Source organism: Rhincodon typus, chromosome 4 (genome assembly GCF_021869965.1).
Source record: "Rhincodon typus isolate 14 chromosome 4, sRhiTyp1.1, whole genome shotgun sequence".
NCBI classification, from domain to species: Eukaryota; Metazoa; Chordata; class Chondrichthyes; order Orectolobiformes; family Rhincodontidae; genus Rhincodon; species Rhincodon typus.
This window is the reverse complement of record NC_063335.1, coordinates 51,354,693-51,379,653: the sequence shown is the minus strand read 5'-3', so window position 1 is coordinate 51,379,653 and position 24,961 is coordinate 51,354,693. Positions and strand designations below refer to the sequence as shown.

Below are 24,961 nucleotides of genomic sequence, written 5' to 3'. Positions count from 1 at the left end.
AATGTAACAGGGGATTTCCCATCAGCAATCTCTCATCATTGCATTACAGGAAGGAAAGTTTGATTAACAAAGCTCATTTCTTTCTCTCAACTTGCTCCTTTTTTCTTCTCTTCTGCCTTGTGTCCTCAAAGTGGTGACAAATAGTGAATATATTCCAACAAACAGTGTTGCTCTGCCACCCTGCCCTATTCTTCATTGGATAGTGAATGTTGATTAGCTATCTGATTGTTTCAATGTTCACCGGGGACCTGAGCTGGATGAGAGAGATGGCAGTGGAGGTGCAAGATGAGAAACGCAATTGAGACACCAAAGACTAACGTTCCAGGAGGAAAGTGGGTTCAAATCCTACAGCAGCTGAAAGTTTGAGTACTGTTGTAATGCAAAGAAAAGTAGTATCCAGTTTCATCATAGCATACAACAATAAGAATCTACTTATCAGTGATGCTGGTTTCAAAGTTAAATATTTACCAACACGCTACATGAATTGCTCTCCCGTTCTTTGACTAGAAGATTGTTAACCACCTGAGACTGCAGATAGCACTACAGTTTAAAATCTCATTTGAAAGATAAGCACGCTAGCTGTTCATAGTGCTGTATCCTGTCAGCTATGAAGAGAAATTAGACAGGATGGGTCTGTTTTCCTTAAAGCAGAGAAGGCAGAGGCAGAATCTAATTGAGGCATACAAAGTTCTGAATGGAATAGATGGGTCAATAACGAGAGGGCATAATTTTAAGGGAAGCAGCAGGAGCTTTAGAGGGGATTTGAGAATAAAATAATTTCACCCAGCAGGTTTAGGTATTGGGAACTCACTGCCAGAATGGAGGTAGAACTGGAAACCTTTAGGGTATTTAAATAATATTTAGATGAAACTTGAAATGCCACAGCACCCAAGGCTATATGGGATTAGAATAGATGGATGTGTGATGACCAGTGTCAACATGATGGGCTGAAGGGCCTCTTCCCATTGTAAAAACTCAGTAACTGTATGATCTTTGATAACGCTGCACACCCTCAGTACAAAATTTTCAACATGAAATATGGATACAAAGTCTCTTTAGATTCGTGTAAGGAATATTATTTGAACAGGAGACGCAAAACCACTGCCTGAACTTTAAAATTTTATTTTTTAATTCCCTTCTCTAACAATAGCCAGCTTTTTAATTCACAAAACCAACTGAAATGAGGCACCATCCAATTACTCAAGCAGTACCATCGTCATTGCTTCTAGCAGTGATGCAAATTGAGAATTCGGTGATGCATCTGGATTGGATGATGATGCAAGGAAAAGTGGAGACATGCAATTAACAGGAGCTTTTCCCAATACAATATTATTAGCAGCTTGCCATTTTTACCCCTCTCAGACTGTAGGCATGCTTGGGTATCACAACAAGCTGGCAGGGGGCCAGCTTGGAGAGAGGTCAGTATGTTCTGAAGTCACTGAGGAAGCAAGAAGTTGTAATGGGGATGGAGCCACATCAGGACAGTCTGTGTTGCTAAGCAAATGTCATAAATTCCCAGCTGCTATGCTAAGTATGTGGTAGTGGTTTTGTCCTTGAATTTGTTTTGACTACTTCTTACTCTATTGTAATCTGTGGAGCAATGTCAGCTAATTCAATTAAAACTACTGAAAACTAGAAATTGTATACCTGAAATAGATGCATAATATTAAAAGAATGACATAACAATATATTAAAATTTCAGCTATTTGGGAGATGTGATCTAGCTCAGTTCAAACAGATAAATACACAGACAGATGGACAGGGACGGCTGCAATGAGCCACTTGCGACATTTAAATTTGTTCCATTCAAAGTTGAGAAATTTTGCCATAAAGACAAAATAATGAAGCAAAGGTTTTCAGATCTTCACAAAAAAAAAATTATACTTCTACTCTTATTCCACCTAATTCTGCTAATGTTATTCCTTCCCCTCTGTATAGGCATTTGTTATGAAAAAGGACACCAAGCAGCAAGCAGTGCACTGTCCAAGCAGCCACACGCAGTGCAAGACAGAGTAGAGGCAGCCTGCTGGACCTCATGGGGCGTCAGTCATAGAGTCAGCCACATCAATGCATCCTTCATACAACATCCACATGTGAGAACTTCAGGCAGCAATCAGTCTGCAGCAGCAATCATGGCTAATTCACCCCTCTCCCACCCAGGGCATTTCCAGACAAAAAGCGGTTAGAATTCACCATGGGCTTCACTTGTTAGATTGTTGCAATAAGAAATGTAACAACTTTTATATAATCATTCTTTCACTGAATATCCCAGTATTTATTGGCCATCCCTAATCGCCATTTTAAAGAGCAATTAAGAGAGAGTTGCTGTGGGTCAGGAATCATACGTAGACTGGACCAAGCAAGGATAGCAGATTCTCTGCCCAACACAACATTAGAAAGCCTATCTGGTTCACTAATGACAGAGAAAAAAAATACAGTAGTGGTTACCACAGCACTCAGACCAGCTTTCAAATCCATGTTTTATTAATTGGATTTAAATTCCACCAGCTACAAACTGAAAACTCTTCTTATTCAACACTATTGTTAATTTATCAAAGCAGTACAATTTGCTTTAAATTGGACTGCAACTGCTCAAATCCCCAAAAGTATCTGTGAAGAAAAATCAGAGTTAACGTTTCAGGTTCAGTGACACTTCCTCAAGAAGGATCAGAGCCTGTGTTCTGAGGAAGGGTCACCGGACCAGAAACGTTAAATCTGATTTTTCTTCACAGATGCTGCCAGACCTACTGAGTTTTTCCAGCAACTTCTGTTTTTGTTTCTGATTTAAAGCATCCACAGTTCTTTCAGTTTTTAAAGCCTTATGCTAAGCTGATTAGCGCTCCATCTGAAGAATTATCAGTAGTACGTTAGTGTTGAGCCTTGATTTTGCCCAAGGCATGCAATAACAAAAGGGAGGTGAGAGAAAAACTTTCAAATCTTGCTGTTTGTGGGAGCGGATTTGGCAGACTAAATTGCCTACCCACTGTAGAAACTATTCTACTATGGAAACGCCTAGGTGGCAACATTGAAAATGATTCCCGTTAGAATTAACCAGAGTACATCTGGAGAAAAATCTAAATGTCTATCACTTCCAACAGAATGGATTGTGTCAATCTCAAGTGACTGATTCAAAGTTGGAGTGCTTTTTGTTTGAAAGGGTTCATGTTGCTTTATACAGCTAAGAAAATTGCAATGAGCACAAGCATTTAATGCATTTATATCTTCTACATTAATATGGGCATTTTCTCCATGATGTGTTATCCATAACTGTTGGAATTTTATTCTTGTGATCAGCTTGAAATCTACTGGAATGCTCCAAGCCTACATTATTACATTAAAAGGTGCTATCTAAATGCCGGCTTTTACTCATTGACAGCAGCTAAAGTACATGAAAAGTTGAGATTTTCAATGAGTTCCAGTATTCCCACTTCAATATCTGGCTTCTGCTGCCAGCTTTAGAATCAGCTTTTTTTTTTCCACATCTACTGCTAACTGACTTACTGGCAATTTGTCTACAGTCTGCTTCTCACATTCCAACATGGTTCTCAATTTGTCTCTTATTTCACACTGCCATGAGAAATTTTCCTTTCAAATTTCCTATATGCACTCCCCAGTGAAACAGCTTTCGACAACTGCTGCCTAGGTTCACGCATGAAGAATCAGCCCTTGAAGAAAGCAAATGATCCAGAATGAATCAATCCCATCAGTAAAGAATATATGGAGACCAAAAGTAGAAGAAGATGCCTCTGCACTTAGTCATGTAGAAAATAAAATACCTTTATAATCAGGAATACTAACAAAACCAAGCAAAAAGGATCAACTAATGTACTGAAATGTATTTGATCAAACCTGTTACCAAGTTATCATTTTTGACTGGCAAAGCTCAGCAGGTCTGACAGCATCTGTCAAGAAAAAAAATCAGAGTTTACTTTTCGGGTCCAGTGACGCTTCCTCAGAACTGATGATATCTGGGAAAATGTTGGTTTGTATGCAGAAAATAGGGAGGGGGGTGGGTAGGGAGTAAACAATACGATAAAGGATAGAGCCCAAAGAGAGAGAAGAGCAGTTGGATAGACAAGGGAGTTGATAACAATCTGGCTAGGAGGATGAGTAGCTGTTAATGGGGACTGTTAGTGACTAACAATAGGTAGTTGGTAATGGCAGGCTATGTGATAACAAGGCCTGGTGTGAGGGGTAGGGGGCTAGGACATGGGAAAGTTTCGACCCTAAAATTATTGAACTCTATATCGAGTCCAGAGGGCTGCAGGGTGCCCAAGGAGAAAATGAAGTGTTGTTCTTCCAGCTTGCGCTGAGCTTCACTAGAATACTGCAGCAAGCCAGAGACACAGAGCGGTGTGTTGAAGTGGCAGGCAATTGGAATCTCAGGGTCTTTTTTGTGAGTAGAACATAGATGTTCTGCAAACTGGTCACCCAGTCTACACTTTGTTTCTCCGATGTAGAGGAGACCACATTGTGAGCAGCGAATGCAGTAAACCAGATTCTGGGAAGTTCAGGTGAAGTGCTGCTTTACCTGGAAAGTATATTTAGGCCCTTGGATATTGGGGAGGGAGGAGGTAAATGGGCAGGTGTTGCACCTTCGCTGGTTGCAGGGGAAGGTGCCATGAGGCTGTGGGGGTGAAGGAAGAGGACCAGGGTGTCCCGGAGGGAACAGTCCCTGCTGAATGCTGACAAGTGAGGCGAGGTGAAAAGGTGGTGGCAGCTCGCTGAGGTGGTGGAAATAGCGTCTGATGATCTTCTGGATGTGGATGCTGGTGGGATGGTAGGTAAGGACAAGGGGAGCCCTATCGCTGTTGTGGGAGGGAAGAGAGGGAATGAGGGCAGCATCAGCTGAGCTTTTCCAGCAACTTCTGCTTTTGTTTCTGATTTACAGCATCCGCAGTTCTTTCGGTTTTTATTATTTTTGACCATTAGAATTGTAGAATCCCTACAGCATGGAAGCTCATTTAGCCCATTGAGTCCACACTAATCCTCTGAAGAGCATCTGACCCAGACCCACGCCCCTACCCTATCCCTGCAACCTCGGATTTCCCATGGCTAAACCACCTAGCCTTTACATCTTTGGACTACAGGAGGAAACCGGAGCACACGGAGGAAACCTAGGCAGACATGGCCAGAATGTGCAAACTTCACACCGACAGAGTCGCCTGAGAGTGGAATCAAACCTGGGTCCCTCACACTGTCAGGCAGCAGTGCTAACCGCTGAGCCACCATGCTACCTGATGTGTTCTCACAATACATCAGGAATACACTTGTCAAGTAGCAGCAAACAAGACACACAGATATTCTCTTATAAAAACAAAGGGATTTTAGGGAAGAGATAATGCTGGTCAGTGTAACCCCCGCTTTTTCATTAAATCGTGTCATGGAATCTTTATATCTGCACAGAAGAAAAGATGGTATCTTCATTTAATGTCTCATCTGAACAACAGTACCTCAACACAGTGCAACGCTGAAGTCTCAACCAAGTCCGTGTGCTCGGATTTTGAGAGGAGACTTCCACTGGAATTTTCTTTTGGACCAGAACTGCAAATCCACAAGCTTCTAACTCAGGGACCAAGCACACTCCCACAGAGCCAAGATTATTGTGCCAATTGCCAACAGACTAGCTTTCTGCCACAGCTCATTCGGATCAACTGGCTAAACTGAAAACAAACTAAATAAAAATTTCTGGCTGAATTGCACTGTGGATTCAATGACCACCAGGACTTTAAAATGGTAGCATTATTCTAAATCAAACCCTTAGTTTGGATCTTACAGGTAGAATTAAGTTTGTATCCAAAAAGTCTCTAAGCATTTGCTTTAATTGTACAAGGAGAAAATTATGACAGTGATACCTAGATTTCCCACACGGTAACATTTTAGGTGATTTGTCATAGGCATAGATAGAGTGGATAGTCAGAGGCTTTTTCCCAAGGCGGAAATGACTATTATGAGGGGGCATAATTTTAAGGTGATTGGAGGAAGGTATAGGGGAGATGTCAGAGATAGATTCTTCACACAGAGAGTGGTGGGCCTGTGGAATGTACTGCCGGCAGAGGTAGTGGAGTCAGGTACTTTAGAGACTTTTAAGTGACTCTTGGATAGGCACGTGGAGGATAGTAAAATGTGGGGTACGCCGGGTAGATTGATCTTAGTAGGATAATAGGTTGGCACACTGTGTACTGTACTGTGCTGTACTGTTCCATGTTTGTCAATGGCATTGAACAAAATTCAACTTTTCATAGTTCTTTACTTTGGACAGGTTTGAATGCTCCCTTATGCCCACACTCAAATGAAACTAAGCACAGCACAAACATTGTCATGCCTTCTTTTCTTAAATCTCACTAAGCACATCATCACTTCTCCCCTGCTTTCAGCTGCTTAGGCACGCAACCTGGCATTTGCTCTCTAAACCTCTCCTCCTTTAAAGATTCTGCCTCAAAACCCTGTTCATTAACATCACATTCGGCCATCAGTCCTCATTTTTCCATAACTCCTTACCTGACTTTTGTTTGATAATGCTTCTGTGGAACATCTTGAGTGTGGTTGTCCTTATTACTGTCAAAGATCCCACATATATCTAAGTTACTATTCAAAGGCATTATTTCAACTCAGATAAAGAATGTCTTAAGATCCTCAAGGAGTATGAATTTGTAATTATACGGTATTTATAAAATAATGGATCATTTTCATCACAAGTCCTGTTTTATTCCAACCTGAAAAAAAATCAATAAAAGACTCAGCGAGATTACACAATGAAAACCTGTAAAGAATTAATATTTGTTCACAAGCCTACAGACCTAAACTCTGTCTAATCCACCTCAGCACTCAAGTGCACCAGGTAATGTCTCTCTCACACAATCAAGATGAAACTGGAATATTTACCAGTTTTAAGTCATACCAGCAGCCAATAACCGTTTCAGTTTTCTCGGATTGCAGCAAAAGCGGACTATCAATATTCAACTTCCATCATTTTATTCTAATAGTCAAGACTTTAAATGGAATAAAAATGGTTTAAAAGGACACTGCTGACTTAAAATGGCTGTTGTGATCACCTGACAAGCCCATGTGGAAATATGGGAAACCATGCGGAAAACAGAAAACAGCTATGTCAGAATTACCATTTCAATCAAGCCCTGAAGCTTAGCAAGACATCAAAAAAGTTGCATCTTGCTTTATTCACGCTTACATGATAACTGCATCTATTGACATGAAAGGCTGTCACTCAATTATCAAACTTGAAACGATGTAAAGACACACACCAGAATCTACAAAGGAATGATATATCAACAACAGCCAGGAGAGAGAGTGAAAGCAACATGGACTGATAACAACAAGGATAATGGAAGCTCTTCTCTCTCTTCCATTTTCTGCCACACAGTCTCAAATTGCAGAAACCAGCAGCAGTGAGAAAGCAACTGAGAAGAAAGGTAGCTTTCACTGCAAACTCAAGCATGAAAACTTGCTGAAGAAATAGTAAAACACTCATCAGTTGAACTCAAAGCTTTTTATTCTCACAATCTAACGGACTCTTAAGATATATAACTGCATTCGCCTTTACCTTGTGAACATTGTGCCTTTTCAATATTACTTCTTGCCTGAGGCATAGTGACCCGTATGTTAAATTCACCACTCAGTCATCCCTCTCTAATAAGACAGCAGCCCTATGAACCTTTAGGAGTATGGTAACTTTACCTGTCTATACAAGACATACCTTACGCACTTTCTGCAAGTGCATTAGTTGTGTTTTTGTGCGGTTTGATGTTGCATATCATTATTTTTTTCAGGCAGTAGGTAATAAAACCTCATTCTCTTTCACTCAAGAATACTTTGGAATTGGATCTCATTTGATTAAATGTAGTTAACCCGATCAAAGATGAAGACATGTGTGATATCTACTTGCTAATAAAGAAAAAGAATTCAAAATTGTTAGGGGAGGCAATGGCCTAGTGGTATTATTCCCCAGACTGTTAATCCAGAAACCCAGATAATGTTCTGGAGACCCGGTTCAAATCCTGCCACAGCAGATCAAAAATCTGGAATTAGGAATCTAATTGTCAATTGTCAGGGGAAAAACCTATCTGGTTCACTAATGTCCTTGAGGGAAGGAAACTGCCATCCTTACCTGGTCTGGCCTACATGCGACTCCAGACCCACAGCAATGTGGCTGACTCTCAACTGCTCTCTGGGAAATAAATGCTGCCTAGCCAGCGACGCCCTCATCCCATTAATGAATTTAAAAAAAACTAACCGAGAGGGAGTTGTGACCCCCCTCCTCACCTAGTCTTAACATTCACAGTTATTAGTTCACCACATCCGTCCTGAAAAAGGGAAATAAAACTTTACACTGGAAGGAAAAGTTCACAGAAATGTGAAGTCCTAAAAAGAAACTACATGTGTCTGACCTTTCCTTCCTTGAAGAGAAGATCTGATAGAAGTATTCAAATCATGAGGGATCTGGACACAGCAGACATCATCTCCAGCATCATGTCACTGATAATTAGAAATAAAACCAGGAAGTGCTCAAGAAACTCAGGTGGTCTAGTAGCATCCATGCAGAGAGAAAGCAGAGTTAACATCTCGAGGCCCATGACTCTGAGTTGCTAAGTAGTCATGAGACTCAAAATGTTAACGCTGTTTCTCTCTCCATAGATGCTGAGTTTCTCCATATTCTTATATCAAGGGACAGGTTATTATCAGTTGTGTTAGGAAGTCAACATTGTCCACACACCGGACACACAACTTCTACATGCAAGTGCTCTACTCGGAGAACCGTCGTAGTAGGCAGTTAGTGGGAGAACAGAGAAAATGCTTCAAGAACATCCTCAAAGCTTCCAGAGATAATGCAGCATCTCCAACGACTCATGAAACCTCTTGTCCAAGACCACCTGAATGGGAGAAGAACCGGCAAAGATCCCAATCACCTGGAGCGCGTCCGACAGGCCCAGATGGAGGCCAATCACAAACAGCAGAAAAGGCATGTAAAAATGCAAGCATCGCACCCACCCCACTACTGGCAGGGTGTGTGGATCCTGCTTTGGGCTGTGTCGTTAACCCAGGACCGACAACTCCAGAGTGGAAGAAAGCCATCCTCTGTCTAGATTGAATACATAAACGAGGAAGCAGAAAGAACTGTTCACAGCAGGGAAAGGATCGATACAGAACAGAGAACAAGAATGCACAAATTTAATTAATTGGCAAAAATGTGTCCATACAGCGAACAGTTAGAGTCTGAAGCACACTGCCCAAGTGTGGTAGAGGCAGGTACAAACAATCCATTCAGAAGACAGTTATACCTGTTTTTAGAAAAGGAACAAGGTTAGGGAGAGAGCTGGAGAATGGCATCAAATAAAATTGCCACTCGGAGAGCTGGTGCAGGAATGATGGTCTGAATGGCTTCCTTTTGCACTGTAATAATTGCGATTCCGATTGTTCTTCTGGCCATCTCATGTTCAAAATGCTCCCTGTCATGTGCTTTGGGGGGTTTTGCTGGGTGAAAAGCCATTTATACCTGTGAAGGTAACAAGAGTTTAGAAATGAGCAACTATCAAGGGTCACAAGGAGGACAAGACTTGAATATGCCAAAGTGTGACTTATCTTTTTGAATTATCAAACTAATCATACAAGTGCAATTATAATTAATTGAAAAAGATGCTCCTTTGCTTTGTGAAGAGAAGTCTAATGGGAGTAAAATTTCACATGACTTTTACAGGCAAAAGTGCTGCAAAGGGCCAACTATTAAAGGTTAGCTCGCAATAAATGGGAGATGCGAAGAGTGTGCTTTTGAGTAAGATAATCCAAAAGAAGTATCTTCAGCTAAATATTAGTCGACTTTCTGGAAATTTCTACTGGTGGAAGAGTCACGATTATTGGTGCTCTACAATCCTATATCTTTGCATTCTAGAAGGCACAGAAAATGATTGTTTGGAAAAATAGGTAGAGACATGTTCCATCTTGCAGACATCTACCACCGTTATAGCTTACATTTTGAGAGATCTTCCATCAGGTTAAGTGTTACTTGGACAACCAGGTGATCCCTCTATTTTTCAGATGAGGTAAAAGTATTGTTGGATTCCACCATAGCGCAATGAATTGTAGACAAAATATTCTCCAACTGTAAAGGAAAAACGGCTAAAACAGCCATTGCAGTATGCACATCGTGCAATTAAAATACCCAACTCATACAGAAGAAGGAAAAACTTCAAACTGCAGCCAAAAAGCAGCTTTGTTATTCAAATAAAATGCTTATGTTCTATTCTGTCTTTTCTAGTTATCTTTCTTCACCAGTCAAAATTAAGAATGTGTTTGCTGGATTCCAACAATATTGCACGAAACGTGAACTCAAGAGTGGAATTAAGTATAGAGATAATTATTTTCCCTTTGAAGATTTCCTTCTCTCCTGTTCAAAGCACTCATCTCCTATGGTAACAGCACATTTTGGATGATAGACTTGGAAATACTCAGCAGAACAATTCCCCAACATCCTGCAACACTTGGACGAGATCAATCCGTGGTATTAAACAAAAGCAGGCCTCTGCAAAATGTGGAGATAAAATACAATGGAGGTCTTCTCCATCGCAGGCACTCTGCCTATCAGAATAAAAAAAGGGAATGTATCTTAAAATCATATTTCAAATGTAAAACCAACAAAAGGTCATTTCCATAATCTAACAACAACGTCTGGAGTCACTGTGTTGAAAATACTCTCAATGTCCTAAACATTTTACACAGATACTTGCATGCCTATGTGACTTACAGCATTAATAAAGAACATCAGAATATATAGGAAATAGCTTGATGGGATTTTTCAAACATGACACCATTACAGCAAAAATCATTTCATCTGCGCTATGCTGGAATGGACTGGATTTTATGTGGCTGCTTTTGTCAGTTGCAGCCTGTTAAACAGAGATTATTTCCCAGTCAGGATGAAAAGGGCAAATCTGCATTTCATATTTTAACATCCAAAAAAAGGTCACTGATTTCTAACGTTCAACATGCAAGATTTACTCTTTTTAAAAAAATGTTAGTGCAATTCTTGTTATTGTTCCAAAAAAGCTATTGCAAATATTGGCTGGCATCAAACCGGAGCATTTATTGCTCCATCTTTCATAATGGATTTAGGTTTTGTGCTGTGTTTGCTATAGAATAATTATTTTACAAAAGCTTTTGTGAATAATTGGTGTTGAAACATTCTTCGTGTCACTCCCTGCAATGCTGCCAGGTGAAGAAGGCCACATTGTTGAGCAGAACACTCCAGGGAGAGTTTGAGAATTGTATTTATAAACCTCTGCATATGTACTGGTAGATAATAAAATGCAAAACTTCTGTACAGTGTGTAAGGTATTTGATGCCTTACTATTTTTCTTAACAATGTCTACAAATTAACTTAGCATCTTTTACACATTTAAACTCCGGCTTACTAAAGCACAGAGACCATTTCCTGCATCCCATAACATACAATCTTCCTGAAAAATAACAGCATGTCAATACACTGTCTGTAAATAACATGTATATTGGTCAATAGGTTTAGGGGATAATGAATGAGCTGTAAATATCCAAAACATGCTGAGCCATTTATAGCACAAAATAAACTGGGGAGCAGCAACAGCATCCCACCTTTAGTTTCTTTGTTCATTTTAACAACTTGCGCAATTTGTTCATTAATTCACCACTAAGCTCACTGTAGAATGCAAGGGTTGGTGAAGTTCAAGTGAAAAGAAACCTTCTTAGCAACACCAGAATTCTTAACATATCACTAATCAACCTCTCTCAGCCAGAAACAATTAAAACTGTTCAAACTCATTCCTGAGTTCTTAAAATATGAAATACTTGAAACCTTTTCTTTTTTGATTTCTTTTCCTCGTTGTTTCGCCATTTTCTCTCTTTCTCTTAACCCAAAAGATCCTGACAACGTTCTGGTAATAGTTCTGAAAACATATGCTCCAGAAGTAGCCCCTGACAAAGCTATTTCAGGGCAGCATCTACCCAACAATGTGGAAAAAGCAGGGCAAATGAAACCCTGTCAATTATCGCCCCATTAGACTACTATCAACATCAACAGTGCAATCAAGCAGCACCCCCTTAGCAATATCATGCTCATTGAGCCCAGGACAACTCAACTCCAGATCTCATTACAGCCTTGATTGAAACATGGACAAAAGAAATGAATAAACAGACGGGAGGGGAGAGTGACTGCCCTTGACATCAAGGCCATATTTCACTAAGTGTGGCATTGAGGAGTCCTAGCAAAACTAGAGTCAATGGGAATCAGGGATAAAATTCTCCGCTGGTTGGAATCATATCTAGTACAAAGGAGGATGGTTGTGGTTGACGGAGGGCAGTCATCTCAGCTCCAGGATATCTATACAGGAGTTCCTTAGTGTAATGTCCTAGGCCCAACCAGTTTCAACTGCTTCATCGATGACCTTCCCTCTAGTATAAAATCAGAAATTAGGATGCTTACTGTTGTTTGCACAAAGTTCAGCACCATTTGCAACTCCACAGATGCTGAAGCAACCTATGTCCATGCACAGCGAGACCTAGACATTATTCAGGCTTGCTCTAAGTGACAATATTCATGCCTCACAAGTGCCAGGTTATTACCATTGCCGAGTGCCCCAGTATCAACATTCTGAGGATTACCATTAACCAGAAAATAAACTGGATCAGATTATACATGCACTGTCTCTAAAAGAGCAGATCAGAGGCTAAGAATTCTGCCGTGACTAACTGAAATTGTCACTCCCCAAAGCCAGTCCATCATCTACAAGGCACAAGTCAGGAGTGTGATGGAATACTCTCCACGTGCCTGGTTAGGTGCAGCTCAGCAACACTCAAGAAGCCTGACACCATCCAGGCCCACTTGATTGTCACTCTGACTGCCACTATGCAGTAGCAGCCCAATTATAAGATGCACTGCAGAAATACATCAAGACAACATCTTCCAAACCCATGACCACCACCATCTAGAGATTAAGGGTAGCAGATACATGGGAACATCAAATCTGCGATGTCCCCTCGAAGCCACACAATTCTGACTTGGAAATATATCATTGTTCCTTCAGTTTTGCTGGGTAAAACTCTTGGAACTCCTTTCCCAACAGCACTGGGGTGTATCTACAACTCAAGGACCTTAGAGGTTCAAGAAGGCAGCTCACTATCATTTTCTCCAGGGTAATGTGGGATGGGAAATAAATGCTGACCTAACCCGTACGATACCCGTACCTCACGAACAATTTGTTTTAAATCCGGTCTCTCTTTCTATTTCTCTATGATTCCAGTTCACACTTGAGATCTGTCATTCCTCTTACTTTTTTCTCAATTTTTTAATCCCATTAAGATTAAAACTGCCACTTCTAGTTTTCAGTAAGGCTCCAGGCTCCCCTTGATATTACCTCACACGCTTCCACCATTTACGTCACGTGTATTTTTCAAGCCTACAGGGTGCAATGAGAAAAAAGGAACAAACAAACAGTGAGAATGCTACAGTTACTTCTTACTTCATGAAGATCCCCACATTAATTCACCAGCATACTACACCTCCCATGGGATTTGCCAGTTTAGTCTTCACATTTTAACTTGTTTCAAACTTTGATCTGCCATTAATTTATTCTTAAACTCTGGGTTAAGGATTGAGCACCATAGTTCATTGAGAAAGCAGCCATGCTACTGCTGAAAATCTGGCATTTTCAGTGACTGTATTAAGGGGGAAGCAAAAGCAAATAAGCAGATATTCAAAGATGGAAGTGAGGATAACATTTATCAGAGAGGAAAAATAAGGTGTATTGACTGAAGAAATACAACCATGCAAAAAGCTACCAGGGTCCCTTATGGCCCCACTCCCGCCGATGTTGACGACCATGTGACTGCTGACGTCAGTCACGATAGTGTTACTTCCGCTTCCGCCCACGTGACCACTCCAGTGCACACGCCCACTCCAGATGAAGTCCCCCCCTGTTTCTGGCTCCAGCTCTCCACCCAGCCTCAGCCCCAAGCCCTGCCGGGTATTCACCATTCTCCTGGACCTCCCCCTCACTGAGGCCGAATGGTTAGTCCTCAGCAAAGGGCACAACTTCATTCCTCTGCGCCCACATATAAACAAGTTCTGTGTACGCCATGATTTTCAGCACTCTTTACACCGCCTCCACCTCTGCGTCTATTTCTTCGAACGGGTATCAAACCCACCCTCTAACAATCTCTTCTCCTGCCTCCAGGAGACTCCATCCTCCGGGACACTCCCTCCCAGCCTCCTACCCTCCCTCGACCTCTTCATGTCAAACTACCGCTGTGACATTAATCACTTGGATCTCTCCATCCCTCTCACTTACTCCAACACTTCCCCATCGGAATGTGCAAACCTCTGTTCCTTTCACTCCAAACACAGCTCACTATTAAACCTGCCAACAAAGGGGGCATGGTGGTAGTATGGCATACTGACTTCTACATTGCTGAGGCCAGATGCCAAGTCTCTGATACTTCCTCCTAACATCCCCTCGATCATGACCCCACCCCGATCACCAAGCCATCATCTCTCAGACCATCAACAATTTCATCACTTCGGGAGGTCTCCTGTCCACAGCCTCAAACCTGATAGATCCACAACCCTACACCACCCGTTTCGATCTCCTACCCAAAATCCATAAACGCAACTGCCCTGGTCGACCCACTGTCTCTGCCTGCTCCTGCCCCACCGAGCTCATCTCCTCCCACCTCAATTCTGTTCTTTCCCCTTTGGTCCAGGAACTCCTTATCTACATTTGTGACACAATCCACACCCACCACCTTTTCCAAAACTTTCAATTCCCCGGGCCCCAACACCTCATCTTCACCATAGATGTATAGTCCCTGTACATCTGCATCCCCCATGCAGATGGCCTAAAAGCCCTCTGATCTTCCTCTCCCATAGGCCCAACCAGTCTCCTCCACTCATTTGCTTGGCTGAACTGGTCCTCAATCTCAACAACTTTTCTTTCTTCCCCTCTCATTTCCTACCAACTAAAGGGGTGGCCATGGGCACCTGCATGGGCCCGAGCGATGCCTGCCTCTTTGTAGGATTTGCGGAACAGTCCCTGTTCAACAACTACACCGGCACCATCCCTCACCTCTTTCTCCGCTACATTGATGTCCACATCAGTGCAGCCTCATGCTCCCGCAAGAAGCTTGAGCAGTTCATCAACTTCGCCTACACCTTCCACTCCACTCTCAAATTCACCCAGACCATTTCTGACACCTCCCTCCCCTTTGTGGACCTCTCCGTCTCTATCTCACCACCGACATCCATTTCAAACCCAATGACTCTCACAACTACCTCAACTACACCTCCTCTCACCCACCCTCCTGCAAAAATTCTATCCCATACTCTCAATTCCTCTGCCACACCTGCTCCCAGGATGAGGCGCTCTACTCCATGGCATCCCAGATATCCGTCTACTTTAGGGACCATAATTTCCCCTCCTCTGTAATTAAGGATGCCCTCAACCGCATCTCCTCCATTCTCTGTGCTTCTTCCCTCAAAATCCAGCCACCCCAACACAATAAGGATCGAGTCCGTTTAGTCCTCAAGTACCACCTCACCAACCTCCAAATCTAACACATCCTCTGACATTTCTGCCACCTACAATGAGACCCACCACCAAAAAGATATTTTGTTCCCCACCCCTGTCCGCTTTCCGCGGGGACCATGTATTCCACAACTCCCTCATCAGCTCTACACTCATCAATTTCTCCAACACACCTACCTTTCCCTATAACCGCAAGAGGTGCAACACCTGCCCCTACTCCTCCCCTATGTCCAAGACCCCAAACTATCCTTCCTGATCCGGCAGAGATTCACCTACTCTTCATCCAACCTGATCTATTGCATCTGTTGCTCCCGATGTGGTCTCCTCTGTACTGGGGAGACCAAATGCAGATTCAGGGACTGGTTCACAGAGCATCTGCCCTCTGCATGCATCAACCAACCCGACCTTCCAGTTGTCAACCATTTTAATTCCACCTCCCACTCCCCTGATGACATATCCATCCTTGGATGCCTCCTTGGTCAAAGTGAGGTCAAATATAAACCAGAGGAACAACACCTGATATTTCGCCTTGGGAGCTTATAGCCCAACGGCCTCAACTTTGACTTCACCAGCTTCAAAATCCCTCCACTGCCAGCCCTCCCCCTCCTCCTCACCTCCCTGACCTAATCTAAACTGTCCATTAACCTACTCACTTATCCACTCCACCCTTTCCACTGACCAATCACAATACCTCCTACCTGCACCCACCAATCACCATCTCTCCTACCCTTACCCCCTCCCCCCCCCCCCCCCGCTCCAACCCCCCCCCTCTATTTATTTCTGGGGTCCCCTCCCCCTCCACAGTCCTGACAAAGGGTTTTGACTTGAAACGTTGACTTTCCTGCTCTTCGGATGCTGTCTGGCCTGCTGTGCTTTTCCAGCCTCACACCTATCAACTCTGGCTTCCAGCATCTGCAGTCCTTATTGTCTCCAAGGTCCTTTCTAACGCTCACTGCAACCTAGAACAGTCTTACTTCACTCCCAAAGTAGGCATACCTCTGACCATAATCCTTTAGAGTTCAAGTCATTAATCTGAAGCACTGACACTCTCTCTCTCTCTCTCTCTCTCTCTCCCTCTTTTTCTACAGATGCTGCCAGTCCTGCTGAGTATTTCTAGCAGATGATGTGCTTATCTCTAGATCAGTGTGGCAACTAGAAAAAAAACTGGAATAATAAACACCATTGTAAAGTTACAAATGTTTGAGTGAAAAACAATTTTGATAAACATTTTTTTCGCTCCTTTTAAAACGGTCTCCTTCCATCCAAGTCAATAAAAGGAAACAATTTGACTTTGTCCTCAATGGCTTGTAAGTTTTGAAAAGCTCTGAAGATTAACTATGAATTCAGATCCAAATTAGCCATGAGTCTTAGCTTTCCCTAATGTGATTCTCTTGCTGCCTCAAGAATGAAAGGTTACGATTACCAACAGCAGAGCAATAAGGATGTTACTGCCACAACTGAAAGGTCAGAGGGCCAAGTCCAATAGCATCTCTAGTTCCTCAGAACAGATGCTGGAAAACCTCAGCAGGTCTGGCAGCATCTACAGAGAAAAAGCAGAATTAACGTTCAATCCAGTGACTTCTCTAATGCGGCATGATCTATTCTGAACAACATTGCTTGGAGAATCATGTTACAATAAAGAGGGACATTTCATTATTTCTACACCAAGTCCTAACAAATCTCGAGTGATACAGGAGTTGTTCTAAGATACTCCACACTTTATGTACAAGTCAATATGGTAAGAACAACAGGCAGTTAATAATACTTTTAAGTGTGTAAATTAACTTCAAAATTATAACAAAAGCAGAAAGTGCTGGAGAAACTTGGCAGATCTGGCAGCATCTGTGGAGACAGAAACCGAGTTAACATTTTGATTTCAAAAGGGCTCTTCTTCAGACCTGTGCAACTGTGTAAAGAGGTTCTGAAGAAGAATCAGACTGGACTCAAAACATTAAATCTGTTCTTCACTCCACAGATGCTGCCAGACCTATGGGGTTTCTCCAGCATTCTGTTTGTTGGTTTCAGAATTACAGCATCTGCAGTATATTAATTTTACTCACAACTGTGGTCCTTACATATATGGTTTATGGAGTGTGTAACTTTGGGGCTATTTTCCCAGGAGCATCGGAGACTGAGGGGTGACCTGGTAGAAATTTATAAAATCATGAAGGGCATGGATAGGGTAAATAGGCAAGGTTTTATCTCTGGGGGGGCAAGTCCAAAACTAGAGGGCATTGGTTGAAGTTGTGAGGGGCAAGATATAAAAGGGACTCAAGAGGCGATGTTTTCACGTAGAGGGTGGTGCGTATATGGAATGAGCTGCCAGAGGAAGTGGTGGAGGCTGGTATGATTACACCATTTAAAAGGCATCTGGATGGGTTTATGAATAGGAAGGTTTTAGAGGAATATGGGCCAAATGCTAGCAAATGGAACTAAATTTATATAGGATATCTGGTCGGCATGCATGAGTTGAACCGAAGGGTCTGTTTCCTGCTGTACATCTCTATGACTGTAAAAGGTCGTTTTAATTCTGATTCATGGCCATACCTCACAATCCAAGCCCAGCATCGCACTCTTTTTAAAATAATTACTAAGACAGTGTAAAACTGATCCTTGCAGCAACAACTGCAGCATAAACAGATCATTCTACTTTCATAAAATGTCCTTGGACACCTGTCACAATACCCAAGGGGGCTTCTGCAAATATACATTATTAGGAATGCATTTGCATACCTTGTGTTAACCACAGATGATCAGGAATTAAAATCTAACAGATCAGGCCTGATCTGTTGATACTACAGCCCCCTTTCATTCTTAAAAAAAAGTCACACTGAACTCAAAACATTGGCCTGGATTTTCTAATGCCCACTCTGTTGCTTTCCAACATAGAGGTGTCGCACACAGGGCTCTGTGGAATCTCCATTGTAGTAAACTCTGACGGAGCTGGCTGAAAAATTGAAGATTCCACTCGGCAATTCCCCTGCACCTGGAATCCTCGAAAACTATCCATTTAAATTGGAAAATTTGGAGACTTCTGCTGCATTTAAGTAAATAGTTACTCAGAAAACGTTGATTACATAGTGTAACTCCTGAGTAACTATTCAACTGACTCCATATTGGCATCAGACACACCTAACTACACCTCTTCAGACTAATTGCACCTAGCCCAGCAATCTCTACTCCCAGGGCCGGACACCGCCACCCTGCCCAGGCTCAACCCACTCCAACCCCTAGGTCCGAATCATTAGTTATTCTGTTGATATGATAGTCATTTTGTATCACTGTTGTCAGTGGTTCAGAATTACAATAGCTGAATTTACTTCTAATTGGAGAGTTTGAACTTGCTAATTGCTTCTACAGTTTAAGATTACACAGTCTCCTTACTCGAGTGACACAATGTTGAGCTATTTCAACCAAAGTCATCAGGTGACTGGCTCTTCTAGTTGCTGTCGCACATCTAAGTGAACTTTATATTCCCCCAGATCCTGAGTGGTAGCGCAGAGTAAGAATCAGGTATACTATCCCAAGTCAATGAGTGGAAGGAACCGAATCTACTTCTGTTGCATTTTGATAGAGAAAGGAAAGACCAAATAAGTAAGTTAAATAAATAACAAAATTGAGAAAGTGAAGCTATTAATGCTCAATTTGGCAAGATAAAGTTCATTATTGAAATACAGGATTTACAAATGTCTAACTTACTGACAAACTGATCCCATACAGGGATTTTTAAAATCTGACATTTTTAACACTTCCTGTACTTAAGAACTGTTACTTTATATTGTCCTGCATTGTGTTCCAACTCACATACAAATCAACTTGTGAGTGAGCAAGCTCGAAAATGGAACCTGTTCACAACCTGGGGACTGCCTGTAGACCTAAACGTTGACCTTGTGTGTTACAATGATGAGGTTAGATTGTCACGTCTTTGGATTGTCTCTTTAAGTTATTGTAAAATGAAGGGGGTCATGTTGATCTGCAGTCTGCCTCCATGGTGTGATATTTAAGAGACTGAAGAGGGTTCAGGGTCTTCTGACAAGAAAAAGGTGCAAGTTATTTACAGTTGGAGACAATGGCAGCAGCAAGTGTGCCAACAGTGGATAGACTACAAGTCTCCTTAGCTCAAGTAAAGGTGTTAAAAATTGTAAACTGTTTTAAACTGACTGTTTACTTCCAAGGGAATGAGAGAGTTGGGCTCTCAGCCTCTCAGGGATTTCACATGGGTTGGAGTTCTAAAATATCCCTAAAGACAGAGTTAATCTGTCAGCATCGGGGAGAAAAGCACCTATAGGCTGCAATTCACCACACGTTAGTGTGAGGAAGTTTTTACTTGGATCAAAAATACTAAAGTCATGCAGAGTTAAAAGTGAGGTGGGACAATTCTCTTAGTTTGTGCTAAGGGAGAATGTCCTGAGAAAAACGTTCACTGTGAAACTTAAGTCCTTAGGAGTCAAGAATTATTGATTCCAGGAGAACTTAATGTCCACTTAAAAAGGAAACTATAACACGTACCTGATACTGAGTTTTTTTCAGTTGTGTTAAAAGTTTTGATCTGTAACATAAAGAAGCTGCCACCAAAAAGTATTTAGTCAATAGCGTGTTTAGTTTCAAAAACAAAGTTGCTGGTAAAGCTCAGCAGGGTTCTGAGGAAGGGTCACCGGACCCAAAACGTTAACTCTGTTTTTTTCTTCAAAGATGCTGCCAGACCTGCTGAGCTTTTCCAGCAACTTTGTTTTTGTTCCCGATTTACAGCATCCGTAGTTCTTTCGGTTTTTAGCACGTTTAGTTTGTTTGATACAATAAATAGCTTAAAATGTAAAATCTTATCTGTTATGCTCTCAGCTATAAACTGGAAAACTGATTTTCAGTCAACATTGGGATCATAAACACTTGGTATTTAATTTCTGTCCATGTCCTTGAAAGACAACAATTTTCAAAGTTCTGCCCCACTCAATCTGGTTGCATATGATATTCTACAACAGTTGAAAAAAAATTAAAATCAATGTTGCTTCCATTGACAAGTAGTTGGTTTTATAAAATTTTTCAAACGTGGGGCGGGTTGAAGTTTCAAAAAAGTGGTTACCGAGACTACCTCATTCCTACACCCTCTTGAGGTAACAACTGAGAGCCATGTATTCAGACTGTGGCAGTACATGCTGCCACAAGGTTGGTTGGATGAGTGATCCTCCAACTTTCCCTCCCTCCCTGTGGGGTAGCAGCTGGCATCCTCCAGCACCTTGCTGCATTGGCACAGTTGAAACTGCAAACTGTGCAGGAAAGCACAACCTTAAAACACCCATCCTGCTATTCGACAGCAAAGTGAATTGGACTTATTAAAGGAATAATGTGCAATTTAATTGTGCTGACGTGCAACAATAAAACATTTCCACAAGCAAATAAAATCAAAGGAAGAGTAATGCTCTTCAAGACAGGCAGGTCAAAGGAATCAAGGGTGCATTCCCAACAGGATGCAGTCGCCCCATCCTATCTCATAGCAGGTATGTTGACTCATCATCCTTTTGTTTTGTCAGAATACTCTCCCAGAATCATAGCAAAGGGAAGAGAAGCAGCATTGACTCTCTCAATGTACAACTACTGACAGACTGCAGAGATCAACTGATTCACAGGTAAGTAGTTGCTGTTAATGAGGACAACCAACACCTAGATAGGACAAAACTCGAGAAAGGACTAGGATTTGGAGTGCACTAAGGCAACTATTAACTAAAATACATTTTTTAAAAACAGAAAGCCTCTCAAGAGGGATTAGTGTGGATTGGCTCTACGTTTAAAACAATGCCAAAAATAAAACTCTGGCTGGGTTCAACAGAAAATGAATCTTTCAACAGACTGGACTCTGAGCAGAAGAGTAGCCCCATTCTGTCAAATGAAAAACTGCCTTTTAACAGAGATTTGGTCTCCTTAGATTTCAGGAGTAAATAAACACTGCTGTATGGTTTTAGGCAAACAGAGACATGCTTGGAAAATCTGTGATCAGGAATATGGAAAATTTCCTTTCAATACTTTATCACTGGTCATCACTTACAGAAGAATGAAATGTTCTATTCTTTCAGCATCTTTGTTGTAAACATGACTCCCAAACTGGGCTGAAGTTCTGCGGACGATCAAGTGCCTCAAACAAGTGGCCAGCATTTACATGGGAGTGCCAACAGGGACTACCAAGCTATTTGACTGGGGAAGGCGTCACTGCCAAGCCCAAACCTTGGCACTTCCCTGTCATTCTCATGCATACACGTTCAATATCAGTTCCTGGGTAGCAATCAGGAGTACAAGGCCTGGGCATGGAGGCCAATTCCAATGTACTTACTGATATGAAGACAACTAGCTCAACATTAACTAGATCTGAACTTGGGGCCTCTTGCCCTATTTGCTTCATTAGCTTTCCAAATAAACTCATTGAAACCTGTCTGATCCCAAAATTAAATGAACAAAACTGTCTATAATTTATAAAATGGTCCTGCATGCCATCCAATGCATTTACATTATAAATAGCAATTTTTTTTTAGAAAAGGACACTCCATAATGTCTGGGGATTCAATTAAATAAGCAAAAAAAAAAAAGCAGCTAAGAAAATCTCAAAAAATTTATGCCATTAAGTAGGCTAATCTCAACATGGTGATCATCACTGATTCATACCTCATGCTCCTAGTCACATATAAGCCTGGACGGCAACAGTTATACAAAGCCCACTAATATCATTTCAGCCACCTGATGTTATCAACTTTGACTATGCTTTTGAGTTGAAATACTTAGAAAAACTGCAGAGTAGCTACTGCCATTTTAGATGTTCTCATTTTGATCAGTAATGCACCAAGACTGAAATTATGATCACATCACAGCTCAAACTCTCACATGGCTAATGGTATTTCTTTAAAAAAAAATGAAACCTCATAACTAATTTCATTTATAAATATTGAGATCAAAACAAATGTGAACTAAAACCAGTATACACATTAATAGATATAACTGTGCAATAGTTAAAATTGTTGCATGTTATCATGCACCGGCTGAAGGTTACAATTTGCCTACTACAATCATTCAGCTTTAACATGCACAGTTTTGAGAAGCACAAATCTCCAAATACGTTTTAAACAAAAAACTGCTCTTGAATGTCGGCCTGATGGGCATTTACATAACCCATTAATGCCTCCCACACCAAGAAAAATTTCTGGTATCTCATCAGGATGGTGATATCGAAGCTCTGAGTGTATCGATTTAAAAACTTTTGTCTCCATGGTAAATCTCTTATCATGTAACACTGAACAAAATGCCAGTGATTTTTTTTTTATGTTTCTCATTTCAGGAGCCTGTGCTTCACACGGTTGTAAGCTGCCCAAGGTGGCACTTTCACATTTCTTCTCAGAAATTTCCTGCAAATTAAAGTCATCCAGATGTCACAAGTCATTGATCTGCATGGCAAAACGCAGCCGAAAGTCACTACAAGCTAGATAAATGAACGTGTGCAAATGTCTGTCGAGCAACATTACACAGTTCACACAAATCTTTATCAAAGATTGAAAACACATTACTTGAGCTGCAGGTCCACAACTATCAGAAAAATTCGGGCCAAACTAATAAAGCTTTGGGGGAAAAACACATCTCCTGATTTTATCCATCAAGAATATTCAATAAAAAGTTGTTGCTGCAGCTCTAGCAAACGTTGAACCAGAAAAAGTTATTTGTGATACCAATCGTCCTGGAGCAAACGGGCTTAGACAGTTGGTACAAAACTGCAAATGGCCTTCATGAAATAGGAGTCTGCTGTAAAAAAGTGGTTGTTTTCATTTAAATAGAAATATGAAAAGTTTCTTGGTAAGGAACAAATGGTTAGACTTCTCTAAACTGCATTCCTTGTCAAACCATTGATGCGCCTTTCACTGCATGTTCTTGTTATAAGTTCTGGTAGCTCCTGTACTCAAAATCATACACTTTGACACTTACATCCTGGTATAATACACAAGTGTTCCTTGTTGTCCTACTGCTACACTTACATTCACACACACAATAGTCCTCTATTTTGACCCTGATACAATGCCTTCACAAAAAAGCCATAAACAATAAAACACAGCATCCCAATGCGACGGATTCAGGATGGCAGTACATAACTGGATCTACTGTGAATGTGGCTAACAGCTTCCAACAAAAGCATATTTCTGAAAAAAAGCAGCATTAAAGTAGCCATTGCACTACTATTAGTAAAACATTCTTACATCGTAAACAACTTTCATCAGTTACAATACACTACAGATACACCATGAAATAAGTCATGCATTATCTCATAGCAGAAGATGAGCTATGGAGCAAAGTGTGATCAAAATTAATAATCAATATTTAAGTTTTTGTTAAAGATTAACAACAAATATCATAGAAGGAGGCGGAATCACAGCTGTCTTGCAGAAACAGTCTTCGAACTGGTTTGCAGGCTCATTCCACCTGAAAGCACCACAGGTTTGGAAATAAAATCGGTTTTAAAACCTGCGGTTTATGTTAGCCTAAACTTTGCTCTTCTGTACGGCACGAGAAGCATCATATCATATCATATCATATCATAATCATAATTTCTGGATAGAACAAAACCAGAGCACAATTCCCTGCTTCACGAACTCTGCACTCAATGGGAATAAGCACTGAGGCTATAAGAGAACGAGAAAGCAGAGCGATTGACGCGAAGTTGTATTTGACCTGCTGATTTTATTTTTGTTGTGGAGAACACAACCCTGTAGCTGATTTTTTTTTAAATGTTCAGTTTTAGCAACAGTTTCTACAAATGTTGTGTCCAAAAGCCCACTCTGGAGCCACGCAGAGCCCCCAAGGACTGTAGCCCCCAGTACCATTCCGGATTTTGTTTCATCCAGCTGTTGTTAACACATTGTCTCTCTACTTACCCCAAGCTTTCTGCTGCGGATTTTCACGTATCCCTGTTTCACTATATCGTTAAAATTTGAAGCCATGGCCGGTGTTGTTCCTTCCTCCTCTCCACGGCTGCCAAAAGCAAAGGTTCCCTTACGGTTGCCAGCTTCTCTTTCCCCAGCGGCTCCACTCCCGGACTGTACGCTCAAGCTTCGCCCGCTGTATCTGTGCAGCCAGCTTCCAAGGCTCGTTCCATCTAAACAGGGAGATGGAGCGTGTCACCTGATTTATTCAGCACTACTCCGCTTCCTGGATCACACCATCCCCAGCTCTCTAAAGGGGGTTTGCTTAAGAACCTCTGTCCTTATCTCAATGTAGCAAACTGGAACACACATACAAATATAAAAAGCCTGGACAATGCACACACCAATGAACAGAGGGGATAAGAAATGAACTACATTTCAACTTTTACCTGTCAGCCTTGAAGCAGCATTTTTTTTTGTATCGTTTGGTTTTAGTCTGTACAAAAAAAT

The 24,961-nt window shown here is 41.4% G+C and overlaps 1 protein-coding gene across 1 annotated transcript in view; it reads right to left on the bottom strand.

Annotated features, from left to right (window-relative positions):
- Positions 1-24,727, bottom strand: part of LOC109925306 (docking protein 6-like) — a 383,122-nt gene extending 358,395 nt beyond the window's left edge. Inside the window, exon 1 of the mRNA XM_048596077.1 lies at positions 24,464-24,727. Coding sequence (XP_048452034.1) covers positions 24,464-24,529 — 66 coding nt within the window. The 5' untranslated portion in view covers positions 24,530-24,727. The remainder of the gene's footprint in view (positions 1-24,463) is intronic.
- Positions 24,728-24,961: the final 234 nt, after the last annotated feature.